The 26,757-nt window shown below is 38.0% G+C and overlaps 1 protein-coding gene across 2 annotated transcripts in view; it reads left to right on the forward strand.

The window, feature by feature from the left end:
- Window positions 1-26,757, forward strand: part of COMMD1 (copper metabolism domain containing 1) — a 168,359-nt gene that overhangs the window by 131,865 nt on the left and 9,737 nt on the right. Inside the window, exon 3 of one of the 2 annotated variants that reach the window (XM_032652618.1) lies at window positions 24,155-24,381. In XM_032652618.1, the coding sequence (XP_032508509.1) occupies window positions 24,155-24,262 (108 nt within the window). In that variant the 3' untranslated portion in view covers window positions 24,263-24,381. Of the gene's footprint in view, window positions 1-24,154; window positions 24,382-26,757 lie in introns of those variants that run through there. The other variant, XM_032652619.1, reaches the window with a different exon arrangement.

The following is a 26,757-nucleotide window of genomic DNA, read 5'->3' on the forward strand; positions in this document are numbered from 1 at the left end:
TCCCTTCCCTCTGAGCCATTAAGGCATAGATTGCAAATTGGTGACTTACAGTTTTTAGCAGATATTATATTGGTGCGTCCTTCAAAATTTTTTAAAATTACATGCCAATGTTTTAAAAAAAAACACTGGAGAGTTCACATGAATGTGAACTTTCTGACTCATCTTAAAACTAAGAAATACAGGGCTTCCCTGGTGGCACAGTGGTTGAGAGTCCACCTGCCGATGCAGGGGACACGGGGACACGGGTTTGTGCCCCGTTCCGGGAAGATCCCACATGCTACAGAGCGGCTGGGCCCGTGAGCCATGGCCGCTGAGCCTGCACGTCCGGAGCCTGTGCTCCGCAACGGGAGAGGCCACAACAGTGAGAGGCCCGTGTACCGCAAAAAAAAAAAAAAATTAGGAAATACATATCACTGGCCTGTGTTCCAACATAGCAATATTTGGCTGCAGTCCCTTTAAAAAGCAGTTTGGAAATCTCAACAATTTAACACAATCCTTACCCCCTTCCCCAATCCCCCTACCTCCATTGTGCAACTTGATCTTTAAGGAATCTCTGAGTTAAAAAGAAAAAAAAGTCTAGAGCCCTTTGTTTATGCCATCTCAGTTAATTCTGGATATAATCAGGTGAGGTAAGCATTGTAACTCCCATTTTGTAGTTGAACAAAATGAAACTGGCTAAATGAATTTTCCGCATAAATTTCCCAGGGCTTCATAATACATGGAAGAGCTAGAATTCATATCCTGTTCTTTATTGGTTATAGTTCTGCTCACCTGGCCTCATACTTGTGACTCCTAGCCCATTCTTAGAGGCAGGTTCTATGTCTTCTTTTTAAATAAATTTGTTTATTTATTTATGGCTGCATTGGGTTTTCGTTGCTGCATGCGGACTTTTCTCTAGTTGCGGCGAGCGGGGGCTACTCTTCCTTGTGGTGCGCAGGCTTCTCATTGTGGTGGCTTCTCTTGTTGCGGATCGTGGGCTCTAGATGCATGGGCTTCAGTAGTTGTGGCACGCGGGCTCAGTAGTTGTGACTCACGGGCTCCAGAGTGCAGGCTCAGTAGTTGTGGCACACGGGCTTAGTTGCTCTGCGGCATGTGGGATCTTCCCAGACCAGTACTCGAACCCATGTCTCCTGCATTGGCAGGTGGATTCTTAACCACTGCGCCACCAGGGAAGCCCAGGTTCTATGTCTTACTCTTACCCCATACACATTTGCCTGTAAGCGTAGTGGGCATTCCATAAATGTTTGTTGATTTCAATTGGATTTTTTTGGGCAGAATTGAAATATTTGACAACTAATTTGATGTTAGCCACAAGAAAAAGGAAGTTGTCAAAGGAGACCATGGGAATTTGAGGTTGGAACTGGAAGGGTAATGATGCTATTTGGAGAAATAAAAGAAAACAGGGTGAAGAGAAAATTTGAGAGAGAAAATGACTAGTGTATTTTGAGTAATTTCTGTGTGTCAGGCATTGTGCTTATGTCTTTACATGCATTATCTTATTTAGACATAGTAACAAGCCTTTGCTGAAGGAACTACTCATATCTGCATATTACAGGGGAGAAAACAGGCTTGGAGAATTTAAGTAATTTACCCATGATCTCATAGCTAGTAAGTGGTAGAATTAGGATTTCAAACCAGAATTCTGTGACATCAGAATTCATTTGGGGGCACATATTAGATTTAAGGCACTAGCCCGAAGGCTTTGTGGCAATGCCTAGCATATAGTTGGAAATATAGGAACTGTGCTCAGGAGATGTTTCAGGGCAAAATTATTAATCTGAAAGTAATCTGCAGAGGTGATTGTCGTGGCGATGAGTTGGTTCACATTTACCCAGAGAGGGAGTAAGGAGATAAGAAATCAAAAGCCAGAAAATAGAGGAACATCTGTTTACTGGGTGAGAAGAAGAGTTAAGATCTTTTTTACCTTTGGAGAATAAAAATAATTTTGTGCGTACTGTTTGCTAAGAATAATTCGTATGAGGCAAGTTCAGTTTCATGTTGTTTAAACACTAGCTAGCCATACATGTTTAATTTGGTTTAAGATGGAAAAAATATCCATTGTTCCAATTTTGTAATAAAATTACAAAATTTGGGGGCTTCCCTGGTGGCTCAGTGGTTGAGAGTCCGCCTGCCGATGCTGGGGACACGGGTTCGTGCCCCGGTCCAGGAAGATCCCACATGCGGCGGAGCGGCTGGGCCCGCGAGCCATGGCCGCTGGGCCTGCGCGTCCAGAGCCTGTGCTCCACAACGGGAGAGGCCACAACAGTGAGAGGCCCGTGTACCGCAAAAAAATAAATAAAATAAAATAACAAAAATTTTTAACTTTGTTAGGTATACTTGTTAGAGTTAATATTATAGAAGAAATAGTGAATTTTAAAAATTGACATATAATTGACATATAACATGTAAATTTACAGGTATAACATGTTGATTTGTTATGTTTATATATTGTAATATGATTACCATTGTAGCGCTAATTAGCACCTCTATCACATCACATAATTATCATTTCTTTTTAGTAGTTGGAATAATTGTCTCTTAGCAAGCTGTATTTCCTCTCCTCTCCTCTCCCCTTCCCTTCCCTTCCCTTCCCTTCCCTTCCCTTCCCTTCCCTTCCCTTCCCTTCCCTTCCCTTCCCTTCCCTTTCCTTTCCTTTTCCTTCCTAAGCCAGTGCTCTTGTAGAACGTCTCACTTTCTAGATATCTTACTGTTGATACTTCCTTATGTGTCATTTACTTTGTTCTTTTTGTTCCTGTGTTCCTGTAAAATGATAATTAAGTCTAGAGATTTGATTAGATTTAGACTGGATATTTTTGTCAAGTTCATAGGTGAGTTTTTAAACAGAAATTTTTCTCAAAGGGAGGAATGAGGGACGATTTTTAGGGTGTAGAGTGTTGTGGAGGGAAAGGTGCAGCCAGAAAGGAGGGAGTGACAGAATAGTCCCAGGTACTGGAGACAAAGAGGTTTTTAGTTTTCATGAAGCCATTCCTATCTGTTGATCATTCATTAGTGGACACATTGCCCTCAAAGTATTCAGTTTGATTGGCTACTGAAATTCTGACTTTTAAAATTTAATTAAATATCTCTTTATTCTCTCCTAAATAAAGCAAAATTTAAAACTTGAATGGTTTCTGGATTTGTTTTGCTTTTCTTTATAGGATCAGCTCTAAACACAGCTTCCATTGTCATAAGTCAGGAGAGCAGAGCTTATGCAGTGACCTCCTAATTCATTATTAAAATATTCAGTTTTATGACACCTCAGAAAGGCTCATTTTATCTTTTTTGTAACTAGTTGAAAATATACCACTATCAGTTGTTTTCTAAATGGTTTTCTTTTCTTTAGATGGCAGCCATTATTTTTATATGCATGTCTTGTCTGACTAGTATTCTTTTAAGTGTTCTGCATAGGCTCTATAATTGTTGTAACTGGCCTAAATCTGTAATAGATCAGATAAGCGAAAACTTATATCTAAAGTATTTAAAAAATTTTTATAGCCTTATCCAAGCACAGACTTTAGGCAAACCTGAAGGAGGAAAAATGACATCAGAATAATCCCACTGATCATTGATAATTAAGGCCTTTGATCTGTGCAGTTCAGAAAACTACAAGAACATTATCTCATAACTCTCAAATGTTCTCTGAAGTAGGAAGGCAATTACTATTACCCTAATTTACAGATGTCTTTAAAAGGTTAGCTGTTCCACGTGGAGCTAAAGGCAAAAGTAGGGATGAATTGTAAAAACTTTCTTAGTCTTTCTAGACCACTCTGAGTCCACAATTGTTCTTTTCAGAGGTATAAAGATTATTATAATGTAGTTTGAAATTTTTTCTAGTCAAAAAATAAAAGACTGAAATGAAAATTTTAGTCTGGTCTGGTTAGTGCATTTCATACTCAACCAAACATTTCTGGGATGCTTAATAAATAGTTAAGGATGGTCCCTCTTATCAAAAATATTTAAGACATTACAAAGAACAATGGACACATTATCATTTATTATTTATCACCTAAATGTTTTCAGTGTGAATAACATTTTGTTCTTAAACGTTCTCCAGGGCTAGATAGTATATCTAGCATCGAAAACCTATTTGGGGTGATTATTATTTATCACCTAAATGTTTTCAGTGTGAATAACATTTTGTTCTTAAACGTTCTCCAGGGCTAGATAGTATATCTAGCATCGAAAACCTATTTGGGGTGGTTATTAATATTATTAACTTTTGAATAAAGAAATTTCTACATATGAATGTGTGTTATTCTTACTTTAAACATATTTCTGTCACTCATTTCCTGTTTCAGTTAATGGCATCACCATCCTACTTACATACCAGGCTGGAAGTATTAGTGACCTTCATTACTTTTCTCTCCCTTACCTCCAATCCATTTGGTTACCTAGTCCTGTATGTCTACAGTTTTTTGTGTACCCATCTATCCATTTATTCCCATGGGCACTGACTGAGATGAGGCCCTCTTCACCTGATCTCTAATCTTTTGCATCTCTAGTATTTCACACTGCTTCCTGAAATATACGCCTGACCATTTCACTCCTCTGGAATGGCTTTCATTCCTAATGGAATTAGGCATTAAGTCCTAATTCCTTACTATGAAATCTCATCATGGCTGTATCCCATCCTGACTCTTCTTCCATCAGACTAGACTTTAAAACTTTATACAGAAACTCTGCACTATTTTTATACTTTTGCTGTTCCTTCTACTTCGAAATATCCCTGTTTCTTCCTGTAGAAATCCTAAACACATGCCATTTTCTTCATGAATCTCTTTAATTCTTCCAGTCAGATTTAATATCCCTCTTGTATATACATTCATAATACCTGGGCTAAACCTTTTTCTTTTACATCCTTGACATTTTATTTTGAATTGTAGTTCATTGTGTATATACATTTCTTTCGTACGATCATGGCTTGTTGTCAGTGGAGACTATATAGAACACAGTCACACCTTAATAACTTTGCATGTAGTAGTAGTCTTAGCTTTCAGCTTTTACTGGAATTTTATAATTGATTGAGCAAGTCAGTTTCATAAATTGATTCATCTTCCTACTACAACTAAAAAAATGACTAGAAAGAATACTTTTGTTTCATAGGTGGTAAAAACTCAGGAAAAAGTTGCTATCTTTGGACATGTGTCCTGAAATCAGCAATGTAGATAGAAATGGATTCTTCTATTGTCTGTAGTAAACTATTCTAAACATTTAAAAATTTTAAAGTATGTGTTCTACCTGTATTCTTTCCTATGAAACTGTTGTAGGACATTAATAAAGGCTGACAGAATTCAAAACTTCCCTTAGTTTGTTCCATTCTTCTAGCCTTCCCACCAGCTGCTCTTTATAATTTAGAAGTGCCTGCTCTGTGTCAGGCACAATTCTAGGTGCTAGAGATACAGCTGTAAACAAACGTAGTTTGTTTTCTAGTTTCAGGAAACAGTCATGTAAAGAAAGCAAATATATACAGTATAGCAGATTAAGAATTGTACAAAATACTAAGAAATACAGAAAATCTATTTCTATATGATTGTCAGAGTCTGGGCTAAATTGCTTGCTTTGAGTTTAAATATCTATTTAAATCCTTGCTTGTCTATCACATTCCTTGCCTATGCTAATTTTGTTTAGGGTTTGTATTGAATATTTTAGGTTCCAAATTACATAGCAATATATAAATATTAAACCTAAATAGAACTTATTAAACTTAGATATAATTTTGAAGTAAATGTTATTCATGCTAAATAATATATAAGTTCTTAGAAAATTATAAAAATCAAATTTTTTAAATTTTAATAATTTTTCAGCATTAGGGGATTATATTTAAATGCTAATTTAAAAAACTTTAGAAAATGAACCATCATTTTTCACTTGTGTGAAACTAAGTTTTTTTTACATATATGGTAGTTTGCTAAAATCAGGGTACACACATACACAGGCATCATATTTAGTCAAATGAACAATTTATTTCCATCGGGTACCAGTTAATCTTACATGTTTGCTAATCTTAAATGACTATCACATCACTTGGCTTTAAAAGTTCTCTGTGCTCTCCCTAGGGTAGCTTATTTTCTGCTCTTCCCAAGCTCTAGCAAAAAATGTCTATCATTGCCTGTGCTACCCTGCCAACTGACATAAGAGAAACTCCTTTCCCTATAGTCCTTGCTACGTGAGTAGTAAACCATGCCAGCTTTTTATCCCTACCCACTGATCCCCAGTTAATTAGATCGGAGGGAACCCTGAACAATGATTGCCCATCCATAGTCTAAATAGGTATTTGTGACATGGTTTGGTGTAACTGGCTCTGCTCAGGCAGAGCCTATGGTTTTGGGTTGAGATAGATTCTTTTCAGGATTTTCAACTTATTGATGCAGGGAAGCTGCCAGATGGTGATGAGCATTGTAGCTGAGAGGTCACACAGAGCTTGCATTAGAGTAGTAATTATGTGGATCATGTGTATATTGCAGAATTGGTTTTCTGGGAAGAAGAGACTAGAACTAAGGTGTTGGGGGGGGTGGTTAGGGGGTGCACATGTGTCTGTGTGCGAGTTTGCATGTATGTGAGCGAGAATAATAACAGTTCCTGATGGTTTCATAAGCCCTGAAAGGCCCAACCTGGCCTCCTCACTGTCCTACAGACCTACCATGCTCATTCCCAGCTCTGTGCATTTGCCTAAGTTAGTCTCCCTATTTTTGGTCTTTCTTGAATAGTACCACCAGGTTAGTGTTCCTTAAAATCTCCTGATAATGATACTTATTGGGCCAAAAATCATTAATGGTTTCTGCATTACCTTTGTGATAAAGTTTAAGTTCCTTAGTTATGTATATATGATCTTTTTAACTCTGCTTTCTAAGATGTTTTGTCTAAAAGAACAAAGCCCATTTAGTTTGGCATTTCAGTATAACAGGTCATGGTGAAAGTCCATAGCTCTATTCTTTTGGTCATTTGTCTCTAGGAACTTTACTGAGAATATCAGTTAGACTGAGAGCCCCATAGTCATTTGTTGCAGAAGAAAAGAGAAATGGCTCTCTGGTTGAAACATGAGCTGCCAGAGGCATGTCTCTACATTTTGAATGTAGGTGAATAGTGGTGCATTCAGGGGCTACTGCCCCTGGTGGAAGAATTTTATGAGTCCAGCCTTCCCTATCCAGCTTCTTGCCAGTTGACAGGCAGTCTGTCTGATGCTTAACCCGACAATGTTGCCAAACTGTCCAGTAACCCTTTCTTTGAGTTTTAAATTCTAAATGTTTTTATTGATCAGAAAGAAATAGCCCTTTAGAGATCATTTAAGTTTTGCTTTGAAAGCCCTGACCACCACAGTGCCAACAGAATTGACTTATAGTGTGGTTGGTTAAACTGGCATTCATTTGGGAATTTTTCAGAACTCCAAGTTTTATGGGTCAGCATTCAGCCTTATCCTCTAATTTGAAAAAGATGTGAAGAATAGCAACATATAACTCTTGGCAAGATACAAAATGCAATGATTTCCCCTCCTTATCATGGCCTTTATCTTTTAAAGGTTATCTATTAAAATCTTTACTCTAGAATTCAAGATCTCTCACAATTTTTTCCCATCTGCATTCCATTCCTTCTCTAAAGGAATTCTCTTTTTTAGCTAAGCAAGTCTATCCATTCTCCTTCCTCCCCACAACATGCCAGGCATATTTCTCCCTCAGTGTCTTTGCACATAACATTTGCCTAGCCTTAAATATCCTCTCTCCTATCTCTAGCTTGCAAGGCCCAGCATAATATTTACTTCCTGAAATCAAAATAATATAAATTATATATCAGCATCAATAAATACTTTAAAAATAAATGACTCCTCTTTTCACTGACAGAAGGCATATGCACTGTGAATTTATAGTTATCCTAGGTGACTGAGCATTTTGCAAATAAAAATTTCAGGGGTGTCACACAAAAATGAAGTTTCTAGAATTTTTTGAAATAACAAAGATTGGTCAACACCGGGCCCACTTTTCTACAAATAAGAGGTTGGAGCTGAGAAATTATTATCCCTTTAAATGATACTTGTATTCACCACTTTAATCCCACCACTCCTTGCTCTCTCCCCATATTGCCCCAGCCTGCTTTGGGTCTCTACTTGGCCCTCTGCCCCATAGGCAATTGAATTTAAGATGATGGCTATGGAGATACCCAAGGAAAATGAAAGGATAGTCTTCTAAGAAGAAAGGAGAGATTATCAAGGTCTTTGATAGTCTCTGTCTTAACAACTAGGAAGGTCACTTCATATTTACCTCCTACCTCCTAATTGACAATAATCAGCGAAAATAACTCAGAAAGTAAGGATATTTAATCATGGGAAAGTTACCAAGAAATGAAATACCTTTCAGAAAGTAGTGTTCTGACCTTAGCTCAGAATAGGGAGTAATCACTAAGAAGGCTGTCTGAGGGGGCTTCCCTGGTGGCGCAGTGGTTGAGAATCTGCCTGCTAATGCAGGGGACACGGGTTCAAGCCCTGGTCTGGGAGGATCCCATATGCCACGGAGCAACTAGGCCCATGAGCCACAACTACTGAGCCTGCGTGTCTGGAGCGTGTGCTTCGCAAAAAGAGAGGCCGCGATAGTGAGAGGCCCGTGCACCGCGATGAAGAGTGGCCCCCGCTTGCCACAACTAGAGAAAGCCCTCGCACAGAAACGAAGACCCAACACAGCAAAAATAAATAAACTTTTTACTAAAAAAAAAGAAGAAGGCTGTCTGAGACTTGACATCACTTTTAGGATCCATTTGCTCCAAAGGGTGAGCCCTTTGGGACAACAGAATGGAAGCAAAGCTTTCAAAACAGCTAATATACTGGAGGTAGGGATTCATTTTGGCCTTAAATGTAGTTACTGTCCCTTTTCTCATCTGCCTTCCTATAAACATTTTGATTAGGCAATAATAGTTGGTATTTGTCCAATGTTTTAAATAAGTTCTTTTATTATGTTGCCTCATTTAAATTTCCTAAAACCCCTACAAAGTGGGATACAATGGATGAAGAACGTCAGGCTCCGGGAGTTTAACTGAATTACCTAAGTTCACATGAATATTAAGTGATAGAATTGGAAGTAGATCCTAGATCTTGAGATTTCTGGCCTTGCGCTCTGTAATTTTATACTGTCTGGGTCTTCATTATCTTCCTATGAATGATCTCATCCTGCTTTTGTATGTGTTACCAAAGGACGGGGCAATGACGCTAAGTCCGTAGCAAGGAGACAGTGATGTGAGAAATGAATTTTAGAACTGAGACAGCCTCTTATAATTTATTCAGTCTTCTTTACCTCCTTGAGTAAACTACCTGGAAAGTGGCTAACGGTTTTCTCAGAACGTCAAAAGTCTTTTTTTTTTTTTTCTTTTTTTTGACCATACCACACGGCTCGTAGGATCTTAGTTCCCTGACCAGGGATTGAACCCAGGCCCTCGTTAGTGAAAGCACAGAGTCCTAACCACTAGACCCCCAGGGAATTCCTGAATGTCAGAAGTCTTGATCTACATGTCTACTGTAGATCAAAAATATTGATCTACATGATCTAGTGAAATTGCCTTTTAAATTGTTTTAATTTATTGCCTTTTTTTCCTGTTAGAATGTTAGCTTCTCAAGGGCAGAGACTCCATCTTGCTTACCACTGAATCCTCAGTGTTTAGAACTATACCTAGCAGATATAAGACAGTCAATAAGTATCTCATGCCTAATTCACTGACTTAGTGTTTTAATGTCTTTACATTGAGAACCTGCTGCCCCCAGTCAAATGTTGGTTGTTTTTCTGAAATCCACTTTTTCCTTTAGGTCTGACATGGGTGGTCAGCCCTGTGAAGGAGTGTGGACATTGACCTAGAGCAGCTTGGAGTTGAAACAATTATGTTTATGTGATAAAAGTCTCTGAGTCACATGGCAAATAGGTTTATCTTTGTATACCTTTTCTCTCAATGCTGCTTGTATTTGATCCTTTGTAGCCATCAATACTTTCAAGCCCCTACAGTTCAGCAGTGTCCTGTGTTGTCTGTCTATACCATGAAGTGGGAGAGGTTGGGAAGCATTGCTTTATTGGATTACAAGCAGAGTCTAAGATTCCGGACTTCAGCAAGAGGTCTTCTTCATGGTAAGAGTTTTGTGATAATGCAGGCGAGGGAAATAACAGACATGTTTGTAACAGAGCATCAGCAAGTCTGCTATTTCCAAGAACAGAAAGCACAAAAATCCAGATTCTGAAAGGTTAAGAAGGGCTTACTGTTTAGTCCTGAGACTTTGCCAGTTTCTTCATGGTTGAGCCTAGCCTTTTCTAATTCCTAATATTTGAATCCATTGGGTGGTCTTATTTAATAAAGACTTCTATTAAGAAGGGAAGAGAGGGCAAATAGTGTGCCTGATCCTTGCAGGGAGAAAAAAAGTATGTTGAAAGAGCACAGAGCTCTCAGGATGTTAAGTAACACTGTACTTGGGGCTTGTCATAGCCTGAAGCAGTTGGTGCTGTTTCCCAATGTGAGCTCTTTTTTGTTTCACCAGGACAATGTTAGGTCCCAGGAGTCTTTCAAGTGACTGTTTGTCACTATTAAGAGCCAACTGCCTGTTCTGAAGAAAACAGAGCTGTAGTTAAAGTGTTCAGGAGAACTCCTTTTGAAGTGTCAGGGGACAGGATGTGTGTAACAGGGTAGGAAGAGAGGCTAACATTTATTGAGAGTCTGTTTCACACAAGACAGTGCTGGGTACTTGTATATGTGCTATCTTATTTAATCTTTATAACAGTCCTATAAGATTAATACTATTTTTCCATTTTCTAGATTTGGAAACCAAAATTTAAGAAAATTAGATGACTTTCCCAATGTTACACAGCTTTTAATAGTGGAGCCATATCTAAATCTGAATTGTCTTAACTCTCAAACCAATGATTTTTTCCCCTTCATGATATTGCTTTGGATTCCATGTATGATGATGAAGTCTCATTTCTTGATCTTCCTATAGAGGAAGAGGGAAACAGTATAAAATAGCAGAATTTACATGCATTTACATATTCCTTACTAACCTTAACTTTCAAAATGTTTTAAATATACTGAACTTTTAAACATAATACTGAGTAAGGTCTTAATGGGTGATGCAGTGGAGTGGCTGAGAAGTACTTTTCTCCCTAAATTTAAAGATGTTTGCAAAAGTATGTATTACTTTCTGGAAATTTCCAATTATGAGCCATTAGGTCCTAAAGAACAGAGGTTAATAGTGACCTTCAGGGTATAGCATCATCACTGTCATATGTTTAGACTTAACTCCGGTTGAGAATTCCCATTTCTAAAACAGTTCATTTTAATCTAAGTATTTCTTTTTTTTTTTTTTTTTTAATCTAAGTATTTCTTGAAGGCAGACTCAGACTTAGGGCCTCTGTCCTATAAATGACAGAATTACTGGAAGTTCTGTCTTAAAGTTCATACTATATATTTTTACTCTTCATTGATGAAAATAAAGACTTCGCATTAAAATTTTCTTTTGAGACTTCCCTGGCAGTCCAGTGGTTAGACTTCGCGCTTCCACTGCAGGGGCCGTGGATTTGATCCCTGGTCGGGGAGCTAAGATCCCACATGCCATGCGGTACCATCAAAAGAAAATAGATAAATAAAATAAAATTTTATTTTATCTTTTCATACTACAGATGTAAACCCTCATTTCGGCACAATAATGAGAACCTAATTTTCCGTTTGCTTTGCTAGAGGCCCCTCCTCACAGGTTGAAATGTGGGACACAGAAATTTACTTGTTTCATTTTATTTTTCTTCTCCCCTAGGGATCATTTGACTTTCATTTGAAGTTCTAATCGACATAGGGGAAAAACAGAAAAATGGTGAAATATTTGAGATAGTAACATAGAAAAATACCAATTAAATTCGATTCCAAATCTCAAAAGTAGATTTGTATTTCTGTACTTTGAAGAATTGGTTCAGCTACTATAATCTTTTTTTGTTGTTTTGTTTTAATCTCTGACATAGAGTGATTTAACATAAATAGAATAATTTTATCGGTGTCTTCTAAGAGAAGGTGGGGAGAATGAGATTATTGTACTAAAAGAAAAGATTGGAGATGCTCTGCACACAAGCTCCCTTGCCCTCTTGCTATGGGCAAGGGAATTACGGAAATGAAGTAAGAATGGTATGTTAACTGTGGGCTTCCTGATTTTTCAGTGTTATTGTTGAAGATTAAAATTTGACTATTAGAAAATTGCTTGATTTGGCTGTTCTCTTTTTTCTTAGAACTGACAGTAATGAGTTGACAGGAAGGGATAGGCTTTGCACCTGAGCTCCTGACCCTGCTTTTAGTCACGGTATTCATTAGCACTCCCCTAAACAAGTTCACATTCTTGGCAGCTCTAACCTGGAGTCAATAGAGATGCTGCTTAATCAACCAATATTATTTTAATGTTGCTGGGGTATGAGATACTGTGGTAAAATCAGAGAATGTAAGATACAGTTTACCCCACCCCATCTGTGTTAAGTTGCCTTGGATGCATTATCTCATTAATTCTTCACAGCAACCCTATCCCTTAAATCTGTTAAAAATCATCATTTTACAGATTAGGAATTTAAAACTTAGCCAGCCACACAGCTAGAGATAGTGAAGCTTTAATTTAGGTTCGGATTTAGGCTTGTATGACTTCAGAACCCATGTTCACTAATCACTGGGGGTAGGAACTAGGGAATAGATAGGCATTTGCACATACATAGAATCTCATTATGAGGAAACATCAGACAAACCCAAATTAACATTCTATAAAATAACTAACATATTCTTCAAAAATGTCAAGATCAAGAAACACAAGACAGGTTGACTGAGAAACTATTCTAGATTAAAGGAGACTAAAGATGCATGACATCTAAATGCAATCAATGTGTGATTGTGGGTTTGATTTGGAAGCAGGAAAAAAAAACTTCATAAAGGACATTACTGAGGTATTTGATAAAATTTGAATGTAGACTGGGTTAGATAGTAGTGTTTATCAATATTATATAACCGTGACTATATACGAAAATGTCTTGTCTTTAGGAAATATACACTAAAATTTTTAGGATAAAAGGGCATGACATTCCCTATTTACTCTCACGTGGTTGTGAGAGAAAGGGAATGACAAAGAAAATGTGGCAAAGTATAAATAATTGAATAAATGGTGAATCTGGGGAAAGAGTATAGGAGAGTCATATTTTTGTCATTTTTTTGTATACTTGAAATGATGTAATGAAAATTTTTAAATGCCTTATATTCTATAAATGTGGCTAAAATTCTTCAGAAACCTTCAAAACACAACTGGGGCCAGGAGATGAGGACCATATTCTATTCATGCTTCCTCCATTGGCAAAGAACTTGCCAAACCAAGTTGAGGAGGTAAACATAGACTGTTATTTTGAAGAGGAAACATAAGTCATACTGTCAAGATGTTTTTCTTATATCTCCTTTGGGGACATACCTCTCTTTTCTTCAAAATAGTTCATTGTTTTCGCTGATATTTTTGTCCCATTTCTTTGGCCCCTCTTAGATAGTTCATATTTCTGACTTACTGACATAATCTTGGATAGAGTGCTAAATATGTTCTTTTTAACAAAAGAATAAACTACAAAGTAGAGTAAACACTATTTTTACTAATTATTTATGTTCGTTTATTTTAATCTTTAACAGTGTATATGCTGTCTACATTCTCTCAGTTTTAGGTGGTTTTTAGTCAAGCCTTGATTACATATGAGTGAACTATGCTGTTTCGGGCATTATCAGGGGCACTCTTTTCCTTCAGTCCACCCAGTCCTGTTTACCCTTGCCTTGGCCAGAGAACAGATGTGGGCAAAATATGAAGGATGTTAAAGGTTTAAACTCATAATTTAATATATTTTTCTCTTTTTCCCAATACTTTTTCATTCTCTTTCCTTTTTAAAAAAATTGAGATATGACATATAACATATCAGTTTCAGATGTACAACATAATGATTTGTTATTTTTATATATTGCAAAATGATCATATTTATCTTTTTGTTTCCCGAAAGGGCTTTTAAATGCTGATGTGATTTTTTTCAAGATGAATAATTTGGTGTTCCTGGGTTAGATAACAAGGCAGAACTGGGAATTCCTTCTGATTATAGATGGAAAGAACCCCAGGGTTAAGCAGGTATTTTGGTTCTACTGGCTGTGATCTGGGAGAAGGAGTCTCAGTCAAGGAGGTCCACACATTAGTCAATAGAACAACAAAAGCAAATGTCACCTCCCACTTCTGGTGATTGGGACAAGTAACTATATATACTGTTGAATCCTCCCTCCCTCCCCCTGCCGCCACACACACACAGAAAGAGAGAGCGACTAAAAGGCCATCTTGCTTCAGAATAAGAACTCAGTCTCTTTATAATATGTCTCTGCATAGTAACTTTGGGTTATCGTACTATCAACACTCAGCTTTCCTTTGAGTCTGTTAAAGTTAACTTAATCATAGATCATAGACTAACTTTCACATGTGGGTACTTAGTGACTATAAATAATGGTGTTTATGTTATTATATATGAATGTGAGTCAGGATTGTGAAATGGTTAAGTGCTTGGACTCTGAAGCCAGACAGACCTGGGTTTAAAACTGGCTCTGCCACTTATTACCTGTGTGGTCTTAAACAAGTTACTCATCTTTCCTTATCTGTAAAATGCGATAAAATTCTCCTCACCAATGTGAAATAATACATGTAAAGCACTTAGTGTTATGCCTGGCATTTTTATATCTTTGATAAATGTTAGCCATTGTTAGTTATCATTGCTATTAATATTATTATCATTAGTGTAATATCAGTATCCGCTTACATTTGCTAATGTCTTCAGATTTATCACACTTTTCCCATAATCTCTCCTACTCCTGCCTTCCAGGCTGACTTCTTTTTAATTGAGACATTTCATTTTTTAGGTGTTTCATTTTCCCCCAGGGTTCAGAGATGATCCTTGTATCCCCTTCAATCTCTTCTGTTCCCTCCACTACTTCCAAAGCCTGCTGAATGAATGGTGACAAAGTAAGAAATTCTCTTTCTTTGCCAGTTAGGACCTGACTACCTGTTCTGTCTTTTGCAAAGGGCTGAACTTTTAATCCTAGTTTCTAGAACTGTGGGCAATATTAAGCAAATGAGGCCTTACTTTCTTTTCCTCCATAAATTGGATCAGAAGTATATCAAAACCCATAAAATCCATTGCATTATCTGACGAAGTCTTCCTGCTGAATATAGCTAAAAAGATGTGATTTTGGGTCAGATGGACAAAGTCTGTCACTTCTACAGTTGTTCGAAGTACCTTACCTTTGGCTTGGTCTCTACTTAGTTACAGGGTTGTTCTAAGGATCAGATGAGGTAGGTCATGCATGTGAAAGGGCTTTCTAAACTGTAAAACACCATGTTAATATGACGGATGATTATTGTGTATGAACAAAGGCCCCAGCAACCTATGTGATGCCAGAATTCAACCCTAGACACTAAAGATGCAATCTCCTCTCTTTCTGCCACCTCCAGAAGTTTTCAGTAAGCTATTTGAGCTAGAGAGGCTAGTGACTAACTTCATGCAGTGACCACAAATCCTTTCTTCTTCCCTCATCCCCATATTCTCTTACAGAACGTTACGCCAGATTCTGAGTCAGTCTTCAGAGCTGGACTTTGGAATACAGCGTGGCAAGGAAGGTACTTAATAGGATCTAGGAGTGAGGATTAGGAAAGGTTTCTTTTGTGCCATTTTCCAATCCCCTTCCTGGCAGCCCCTATTGATTAAATGACATTTCAAAGTCGAGTTCAGTAAGGATGAGGCCAGATATGGCTTCTGCCAAACTGGGCTGGCAGATCTGAGCAGTCAGCAGATAGCTTGTGTGTGTGTGTGTGTGTGTGTGTGTGTGTTTCTTGTTTCTGGATTATTAGAAATTCTTTTCTGTACGATATGAACAGCAAACCTAGACTCGTGTGAGATCATCATCATCATCATCATAACCGCACTTAGGGGATGCCTGATAACACAGTACACTCCAAGCACTGGGGATTATTATGAACTGAATTGTGTCCCCCACAAATTCAAATGTTAAAATGAAGGTTCGAACGTCCAGTGCCTCAGAGTGTTACTGTATTTGGAGTTAGTTGGAAATCCGACAAAATTAATCCCCATTCTCCACAACATTGCCCAAAAAAAAAAAAAAATTCATCCAAAACTTCTTCTCCCTAAATCAGCGTTTTCTGAATTCAAAAGTCCTCTTATCCGTAGTCATTTCAGCCTTTGCCCTCCTTACATAAAGAAGGGCCAAGGGAAATGCTGCTTTATAACTATGCCTATTTCTGCTTAATTGTACTATCATGAATGACTTATAATAAACCACATTGAGAAAGCTGGGAATAGATAGATGGTGCTATTGGCAGAGCAATGACATTGGCCTCTAATTAGACGTCCTCTAGTTGTCCTCTAGTTGTCTTCTTCCCCTGCCAAGGATTTTGTCATTCATTGCCACACTCTTGTCTTTTTACTGGACATATTAAGGTGTTTCCCCCATTTTAATCTCCATGTTATCAAGAACCCCTTAGAAAGCAAGTGCCATTGCATACTTTGTTCCTGCCTAACTAATGGTATTGCCTAAATGAGCTACTCTGGATAAGGTGGGGTTTTTTGTTTGTTTTTGTTTTTTAATCTTCTCTATTCCTTTCATGTAAATATATTTTAGTTTGTTTGTCAAAGTTGTTTGCAAATGAGTTTGCTCTGGAATGTACCTCATCAGGAATGATGAAGGGCCCCAATGTGAACTTCAAACTAAAATTAGCAACACTCTTTCTCATGTGCTAAAGAGTTTTGTCATTTGGTTTCTCTAAAATTTAAGTGAAATTTCTCCTTCCTTCAGCGTGATTTGCCTTTTCAGCTGTCTAGCAGTTTTGTTGCTCTGATTCTTTGTCCATTGTCACGTGGAAACTAGTTTTACTTAGCCAAAATTCTGTATTATTTCCTAAAGATCAAACCACAGCACCTAAAACTAGTTTTTTACCCAAATATTTTTCAGCCACAGTTTTTCAAAATACAGAAAATCTTAACAGCTGAATATTAAATCCAGCTGAAAATGAAAAGTTGTAAAATGAAGTAGAGCACAATATTTTGTAGAAATCAGCCAATGATCTAATTGTATTGAGCTTTTAGTGTTTACATAACTTGGCTCCATTTTATTTTCCTTTTTGGGTATTTCTAAAATACTAAATGTGTAAGTCTTGATGCTTATGTAAATCAGTACAAAATCGGGTATTTCTAATTAGTTCCCATTCTACTCTGTTAAATCTACACTAATCAGGTTTGAAAGTGTCCATATTGAGGGTCAGATGTAGGTGTTAGTGGGCAATGGATTGAATCAAAGAGCTGGGAATTCTGGGCTTCATGTAAGTGGGGCTAGTCTCTGGGTTTCTTTTGGTTTGAGTGGTAAAATGAAGATTGATGTGGTACCTTTACCTTTCACTATACACTGAAGAGGAGCAGATATGTGTCAGCCTGCTTTGAAATCTTTGGAGGAAGAAGAATAGTGATAGTCTTGATTTAGCAGTACAGAATTTGGCCAATGAAAGAACCACTCATTCTTGCAAGGTCAAAACTATTTTCTCCCTTTCAGAAACAAGTCAGGTTGCCTGGGCCAAAATACATTTTCCTTTTGACCACACATTGGCAGGATAGGCATGTCCAGTTTTCTTCTAGGTCACAGCTCTAGATTTTTTCCAGCTAAGAAATATTTAACCAAAAGAATCTCAGGGTCCTGTTCTTGGCCTATTCCCACTTTCTCTCTTCTTAGAAATTCAAACAACTTTGAGTGGACAGTGTTCTTGGGATCTCATTGCCTTGTTGGGTCACAGGCCCTGAGCCTGCAGATGAAAATGAAAGCACCCCAGCAGAAGGATGTGTGTGTGTTTGTGTGTGTGTAAATTCAGCCTTTGGATTTCATTGAGATTGTCTTGCTAATGCCCCTTTATAAGGTTCACTAGGTTTTCCTGGTGCCTAGTGACCCGGGTGATCAGGTGATTAGAAAGGCACGGAGAGTATGGATCTGGGATCTGACTAGCTTAAGATACTTCATCTATGGATCTGTGCATCTGATATGGGTTATGTGATAAGGAGACGGATTTGCCTTTGGTATTTTCCTACTTTTATGTTTTATGCCCTACCTATTCATCCCATTTCCCCCAGTCCCTCTTAATAGTAGGTACCCTATGATTTAGGGCAGGCTACTTGGGTTCATCCTTTCTGGAGGAAAATAAATCTCTTGAGTTAAGTTGTAGAAAGCTGTTAATGACTTTTTTGTATTACCTCTCCTGGGAGTATTTCTGTTTTAAAGACATTATCTAGGCTGAGAACAGTAGTCCTGGTTACTAAAGGAAGGGAAATATTTGGGATAAGAAGAACTTTCTGGCTTAAATTGCTACCATATGGGTATGATTTTCAAAAGTAGTTATGTGAAGTCACAGTTAAAGTTCCTCTAATTTCCTTTTCTATAAAACTTTTTGCAGAGCTGCTGTGGTCATACTAACCAGTTTAAATTTCACTTCCTTTTCCCATCTTGTAGAAATACTTAAAAGATGGACCAAAAAGGAGGAGGAAGTCAAGCAGCAGAGACCCAGATAATAGGTTTCTGAATAATGAAGATCTGATGTTACTTTATTTAAAAATTTTGCCACTTTATATAAAACCTGTGTGCGCCACTTGGAAAGTTGAAGTTAGGTGCCTTAGATTTGTTTAGCAGTAATTTATATCTGTGGTAGATCTGAAACTCCCTGGATACCTAATGTCTGTTTTCTCCCTTGAGTTTCTAGTTAGCTGATTAAAAATTCACGTTTTCTCATAAAGTTTATCTTTTAATGTAATAAGAATTTGTGAGAGTGGGGACTTTTTAATTTTTTTAAAGCACTTTAAACTCCTATTGTCAGGTTGTCCTCACAAAAGTGTTTTGAAATGCCTGAATGACATCACCAGAAAACTCAGTAATTGTTATCCAGTGATGGTTAATGCTTTTATACTACACTGGTAATACTCTCTCTTCTTCTAGGAGATTGCAGGAATATGGATAAATACTTCCTCTAGAAGCTGCTCCAGCTCTGAAAGTACCATGTCTTAGTCCCACATATGGTCTTAGCACATTATGGACATCTGTTGAGTTTTGGGGTGAATCATTTTAATTTAGTTGCTTGGTCATTAAGTTTCAGTCGTAGCTTCCAAAAGAGTCTGATTTTAGTATTTTCTGATCTTCAGTAGAATAATTTGCTTCGTGATTTACAGTATAATTTTTTTCCCTTTTGGAAAATTGCTTTATCATGCTTTTTACACAGTAGATGTAGGACTTGTCAGCTATTATATTTGAAATGAGGATTTCCTCAGGATTAAAAATGGCCTGAGTAAGGACCATTGGTTGTAATTATGTATTGCTAAAAATGTTCGTTGAAAGATTAAAAAACATTATAAATCACAAGTTTTCTTTTGGAAAGTATTGTTTTAAGCTGCAGCATAAGCTATCCATTGCTTTAGATATAGGATATAAGAACAGGTTGTAGAGATGAGGCCATGTGTCTGGTATCAAGACCCTTGATGCAAATTCTTCATGAAATGTCATCTCACACAGTTGTTGTTACTATTATTCTTTTTCTTCTTTTTTAATATCAAAATGCTGTTATAATTTTAATATCAAATGATGATAGAAAAAATTAAATACTGGTTCTGGTTCATACTATCATATTTATCACTTAGAGGGCAGCCTTTCTGCCAACTTAGTCATGACCAAAATTCTTGCTGTGCTCATCTTTGGAGTTTGTATTTGGTGATTATGTACTTTCACAGTCAGAAGAAACTCCTGTTTATACTGAAATAGTGATTGAGGCCAGAAGTAAAGTAGGAAATAAAGAAATGATACCCTTACATAGAAAATACTGGAAATGGCAGAGGAGAAGGAGTTGGGGGTAAGAGAATAAATGTCCTGACCTCTGTCTTCTCTTGTCAGAACCCAACTGTAAGCCAGAGAACAAAGGAATGACAATCTTATAGGACCTGGAACAAGGCAGAGAAAGGTGGAGAATGGCTATGAAAAGACAAGTGGAGAATAATCAGCACAGATTTCAGGGAACTATAACATTTTAATTTTGGATAAGTGGTCCCTTTTGAAGTAACTTGGAGGATTCTTTGCCACAGAGAAGCTATTTTGAGGTCTCCTGAAAGAGTTAGGGAGCAGTATTGGTATAATTCTGAGAAAGCTGCAGAAAGTATGGGATTGAGTGGCGAACACAGATTTACTCATGAAGCTGTTTTAAACTTTTCTTGTGGGCAATGTTCAAAGCCTTTGGGTATCTTATTTATTATGTAATTTATCTTCAGGACACTATTGCCAATTTTGACCTTTGCCATACATTCTTTCTCTCTCCAGAAGAGACAGAGTGGCAGAGCTCCAGCTCAGAGGGTTAATTTAAGTTTAGGAAAGAACAGCCCAAACAGAGGGATAGGCTTCATGGCTAAAAGTTTGTGCTCAGCCAAGAGTCCCTTTGTGTCAATAAATGAAGCCAAAAGAAGAATTGGAATAGCCTTATGAAAGCTGGTCACCTGTATGTGGCCTTCTGAATCAGTATTGGTTCGCAGGATCCTAAGGCATCCTTTCACACTCTCATCCTCCATCCCCCAACTTTAGAATTTTTAAGAGGCCACAACATGTTAGAATTTGCCAAAGTTGTATTCTAATGCTAAATATGACCAGTAATTTGGGGATAAAGCTTTATGGAAACTTTGCATGGGAAATAATACAGAAGATAGGCTATAAGATTTCTATTTTTTCTTATGTTCAGTTTATTCTAAATGGTTCTATTTAGGTATTTATTAAGTCATAGTCCTTTTTAATTTCTATCTTTAGCATTTTGTCACTGTAGTATTGTTTTGCCAAATAATTGGTCAGGGTATGCTTCTGGACCTAGATAAGGAAGTCATTTAAATGGACAGTACACACAGAGAGGTTATTTAATAGTATGTAGATGGAGAAACCAAACATTTGCTTAATAACAGCCTTCAAGTTTTATATAAAATAATAATCAATTATACTCTCTGACCCTGTTGGGAAATGAGTTTAAGCTAAAACATTAAAGATTTAGGTTTGACAAGTAAGAGTTTCCTGAAGAATGTCAGAGTGGTTACCTGGGAAAGGAGTTCCTTAGGAACCTGTAAGATGTCCTTCTATAGAAGTCATTAAAAGCTAGCTAGGTTTTTTTTGTTGTTAGTTTGGAGAGGGTGGCCTCTCAAAGGTCTCTTCTTAGGATTTTATGAATGTTTAGCTTTTGTACTTGGAAAGAATATTTGAATATTTTACCTTTGCTTTCTTTTCTAATTTGGAATAGTTACTTAAACCCTTGAATTCAGTACACTGCCATACTCACTGTGATCACAAAGTACATATTCTTAATAATGATGCACCTGCTTATTCACCTGATAACCATTTTCTGGCTCTATCCCATGATGTATCTGAACTCTGCTAAGAAGCAGGTTCTAACTCTTGACTCAGATATTTAAGTACAGGAATTTAGTCTTGTCATTGCTCAGTATGACCAGATCAAGATGGATGACTTTGAGAAAAAAATCAAGTGTTTCAGATTGCTCTTGTACTTTCTGCGTCTGGCTTGAAAAGCATCACCTGCATTTCTAAAGATATTTTCAAGTGTTTTAGATGTATTTTCTGTAGGGCACCCCAGCCAAATGCAAAATTTGAACAAAGCTCCATGTGTTAAGCCCCAGTTTAAAGGCCCCTGAATTCCTGATAAAATATATATATATATATATTTTTTTTTTTTGTTTGTTTTTTGTTTTTTGTTTTTTTTTTTTTGGCGGTACGTGGGCCTCTCACTGTTGTGGCCTCTCCCATTGTGGAGCACAGGCTCCGGACGCGCAGGCTCAGCGGCCATTGCTCACGGGTCCAGCGGCTCCGCAACATGTGGGGTCTTCCCGGACCGGGGCACAAACCTGTGGCCCCTACATCGGCAGGCGGACTCTCAACCACTGCGCCACCAGGGAAGCCCCTGATAAAATATTTCGATGACATAACTAGATGAAGCTAGGCCTTGATAATATAGTTTCAGGTAAACTGTTTCTTAAAGAGTAATGTATGGTTACATGTGTCTTTCTAAGACTGTTAGTGTGCATTGTTTCCAGGGGAGAGAGTTGAAGGTTGGGAGTGTGTGGAAAATATTTGTTTAACTTTGGACTCTGTTTAGCCTGCTTTTTCTCTCTAGTATTTGATTCCCCTTAAAAGTAAACCAAGCTTCATTAATACTTAGAGGTCCAATCAAAGATAATTTGAATACTGAAACTTATAACAAATGAATGACTTTCAGTCAAAAAAGATCCTGGCTATTTATTAATAAACTTTGCTCAGGTTTTCCTATCTCTATGCACATTGTCCTTGATAGGCTCTTCCCATATAAATGGAAATCGAGGTGATTTATTATTGTAACTGACTTTATCTCACTGAGGTGAAACATGGATTACATCATCTTTTCTGCCAGTTTCCTAAATATATATGTTAGACTCTGGCAATTATTAGTTTCTAGACCATTGTTCCAAAGGCCAAATATTTTTAAATGTTTTAAAGTTGGGCTAAAGAGCTCAATAAAACTGAATGAAGAATAAGAGGCTTTCAAATCTGAGACCTGTTCTTAATTTAGCCAAGTGAAGTACCTAATTTGCCATACATTTGCTCTTATTTCCAAAAGGAGATAACCCTGCCTGTAGCTCAAACACAGGGGCATCTTTCTTTTTTTTAATTGGTTTTTGCTTTCGACTAAATGAAAACCTGGCAGTTTCTAAGCTCACATATGAGACTATACCCCTTTCCTATTTAAATACATGTTTGAGGAAAAAGTTCCTTGTAGCCAGGGAAAGCTGCCTTTCCTCCCTTTGAAAGACTCTCATCTGAGAGGCCCCTTCTTCCCCCTCTGTACTTGTTTCTCCTGGGTGATGTTCAGTGCCATCAGTATAGACACAGCACAGCAGCTCACCAACAGCAAAGGTACTTTTACAAAGTCAGATCCTGAAGGTTCTTCTAGCTGATGACAGAGTGACTCCCTCCCTCTGAAGATGCTTATTGGTCTTCCTTTGCCTGCCACTTTGAATGGGGGTGGGGAATGCCATGTATTTAGAAAGGAAAATATAGAGAAAAGAACATTGATCTGGTGACTGTGCCATCAACAAACAGGGATAATAGGCATGTCATTTAACATGCCTGGGGCCTCAATTTCATAACCTGAAAAACAAGGTAGTTGGGTTATATGGTCTCTAAGAATTCATACTGCTCTAAAATTACATGGTTATTGTTCTTTGGGATCTTGAATATGGTCACTCTTAAAATCCTATACTTTCCCCTTGTCTCTCAAGACAGTGTGGACCTAGCATTTGTCCAGTGTTACATGAAATTTCTGTCACCACACTTCAAAGGCCTTTTTCTTTGATTTCTACCTAATTTGGGGTTGATTGATCCTAACAGTTATTGAGAGGAATGTTTTTGAGGGAAATCTTGGGAGAGTTGGCTTGTAGCAAGTGGAAAGGCCTCATAAATGTTTAAGGCTGTTTCAAGATCTGGTTATCTTTCAATTATCTGGTTGATGTTTCCCAAGCAACTTGTTCACAGCTTGTCACAATTTCTAGTATAACCACTAAATCCAAGGTAGCCCAATTCCGAGGCAAACACAGAGCCAATCTAAATCCTCCTTCCATTGTTTTTATTACAGGGTGCTATGGAGACAGCATGGACTTTGGAGTCAGCCAGAGCTGGGAGTTCACAATCTGACTCTGCCTTTTTCTGATTTTGTGATACAGGTTAACCTCCCTGTGTCTCAGAGTCATCATCTATAAAACAGCAATACTTAAGTACTTACCTTAAAAATTATTATGGGATTAATGTGATGACAGACAAGAAGAGCTTCTCATGTGCCTCTTAAAGAGAACACCAGACATTTGTATACCTCTTTAGCATTTATGAAACACCTCATAGAAGTAGTTTCATTTAGGGTGTTGTGTGGATAAAATATCATTTAGGTATTGAGGCCTGAGTCAGGCTTGCTGGGTAGGGGCCCTGGGCTTTGGAGCTAGGTCACACCAGATCCAGAGCCTTGGCTATCTTGAGGGTCTTGTCTAAAATATCCTTTTATATTTTCCAGGAATCTGAATTTCTGTGTTTGGAGTTTGATGAGGTCAAGGTCACCCAAGTCCTGAAGAAGCTCTCAGAGGTAGAAGAAAGTATCAGCACACTGATGCAGCCAGCCTAGCTGAAGATGGAGCTGTTGAAGCAAAGGTGTTCATGATCCCTCCCCAGGGACCTGCTTTTTTAAAATAAAAAAAAAAATCTTATTCCCCCAATAGTATTAAATCCTCAAGTTCAAATCTTGCCTGCCTCAGCTTGCTGCGATTTCTTTCTCTCTTCCTTTCATTTACTCTTATAGTTGATCTACTGCAGACGTTCTTATACTTCAGCATACAGAGGCACTCATAAAAGCATTTTTTTAAAAAATGGCCTTAAGGACCTTATCCACAGAGACTTGGATTCAGTAGGACTGGGGTGGGATCAGCTTTAGAAACCCTTGCTATGGTGGCTTATTCCTGGGTAGGATTATAGGAATTTATACATGATAAATCATGTATAAATTTGGTCAAGGCTGACCAAATATGGCCTAAGCTGAGGCCTAGAGGAGCCTGCCTAACCTAGAAGAGGTTTACTGACCTTAGTAAGACATGAGATGCTTCTGGAACTGATTGAGGCATTTGTATTAGTTCTGCTTAAATCTTGGGGGGTCTGGTTTGATCTGAGCTACTGAGAAACTTGGGCTTTTCTGGAACCTAGAACTAAATTGGCCTCATCATAAAGGGTCTCCCTTCACTTATCTCAAGTCAGGATGGTGGGAAGGGAAAATGTCTCTTGAAGTGATGTGAGGTCTTTACCTCAGAAAATTTTACCTAAGTCATCAAATAAAACTTCTTCAAGACAATTTCTTCAAGAAAACTAGCATAAAAACTAGGTCCTGGGAATTCCCTGGTGGCGCGGTGGTTAAGGATCTGCCTGCCAGCGCGGGGGACACGGGTTCAAGCCCTGGTCCGGGAAGATCCCACATGCCGTGGAGCAACTAAGCCCGTGTGCCACAACTACTGAGCCTGCGCTCTAGAGCCCGCGAGTCACAACTACCGAGCCTGTGAGCCACAGCTACTGAAGCCTGCGCCCCTAGAGCCCTTGCTCTGCAACAAAGAGAAGCCACTGCAATGAGAAGCCTGTGCACTGCATCAAAGAATAGTCCCCGCTTGCCGCAACTAGAGAAAGCCCGCGTGCAGCAACGAACACCCAACGTACCCAATAAATAAATAAACAAACAAACTAGGTCCTGAAAGAGAAGTTATACCAAACACCAAGAATATTCTAAGAGGAGGAACTGTCAACTAGTACATTGAGGCTATGGTCCTTGTTGAACAGGTTTTGTCATCTGACACTGATAACATTTAGAAACTTCAGTTGCCTTTGGGATGTAATGTGTCCCCAAAATGTAGTGCTCTTGGTCTGTGGTTACAGCATATGTCAGTTCTAATGAGTTTATTCCAGGGCAGTAATAATTCCTCTTCTGTTAAGCATTTTCTCCTAAATCAGTTTAAAGACATTTTAGGAGCTTTTCCAAAACCCAAGCAGAAAATTTGGCTTCCTCCCTGATTAAAACCATCCCAGCAGTTAGCAGACAATAACCAGAAAGTTTTAAATGTAGCCCCTGTGGACCCTTCAGAAAACATCTTGAAACAGTATGGTAAATAGATTCAGAAAAGGCGCGTGGTTTGGTGAAAGAACTATTAAAACTTGCTTTCTGTTCTCAGGGCTACTGTCACGTGATCCAGGAGAATTCAGATAATGTCTCCTGCTGTAAAATGGAGGAAAAGAATATCTCATCAGATAATGGGATTCCAGATGTCACTGAAAGGAAGAACTGTAGCTACCATGTTAGTATTGAGTCACATTTCCAATGAAAGTCTATGGAGGCCTGAAGGAACAGTCCATGGGCCCACAGGGAGAGGGCATCATTGTTGTGGTTTGAAGCTCTATTTAGGTCATTCTGTGAAAGTAATAGCCACAAAAGTGGACATGGGCTTTTTTATTATATCCCCAAACCCTAGGTCATTGGTAAAACTGTGAATGCATACTGAAATTTTCAGAATAATGATAATAAAAGAAACTGGTTGCTGAAGGTGGGCCCCATATTTAACACTAAACACTTTTGAATGCAAGTGGTTTCAGACAGGGTATGTTTGCATGTGTTTTATGTTTATTGGTGATTTTTTACTTTCTGATTGCCAAGGGAGTATTATGTTTATTATAGTCTATTGTGAAAATATAGTACTCACTAAGAAGAGTTAAATGACCCATCATCATTATTATTGAGGTATAGTTGATGTACAGAGCACACAGTTTTTAAGACTTTGATAAACATTACAAATTGCTCTCCAAAAAGGTTAATATCAGTTTGTATTACCTCTAAGAAAGTATGCGACTAAATTATTCCCTTTCTTGCCTATTGGATATTATCTGCTTTTTGTATTTTCTGGTACTGACCTGTTTTTGTAAATTTTTGCAAAGGGCACTTACTTATACTAGGACATCTTCCTGGGGATGGGGCAAGCATGGAGAAAGGACCAGGAAAGGAGAAAACTGGCATAAGGGTCCCAGCAGACCCCACTAGGTTTCCTACCTCTATAACCCTAGGTTAAAACCACTTTATTTTGAGTTCAGGAA

Source organism: Phocoena sinus, chromosome 13, assembly GCF_008692025.1.
Source record: "Phocoena sinus isolate mPhoSin1 chromosome 13, mPhoSin1.pri, whole genome shotgun sequence".
In the NCBI taxonomy this organism is placed as follows: Eukaryota; Metazoa; Chordata; class Mammalia; order Artiodactyla; family Phocoenidae; genus Phocoena; species Phocoena sinus.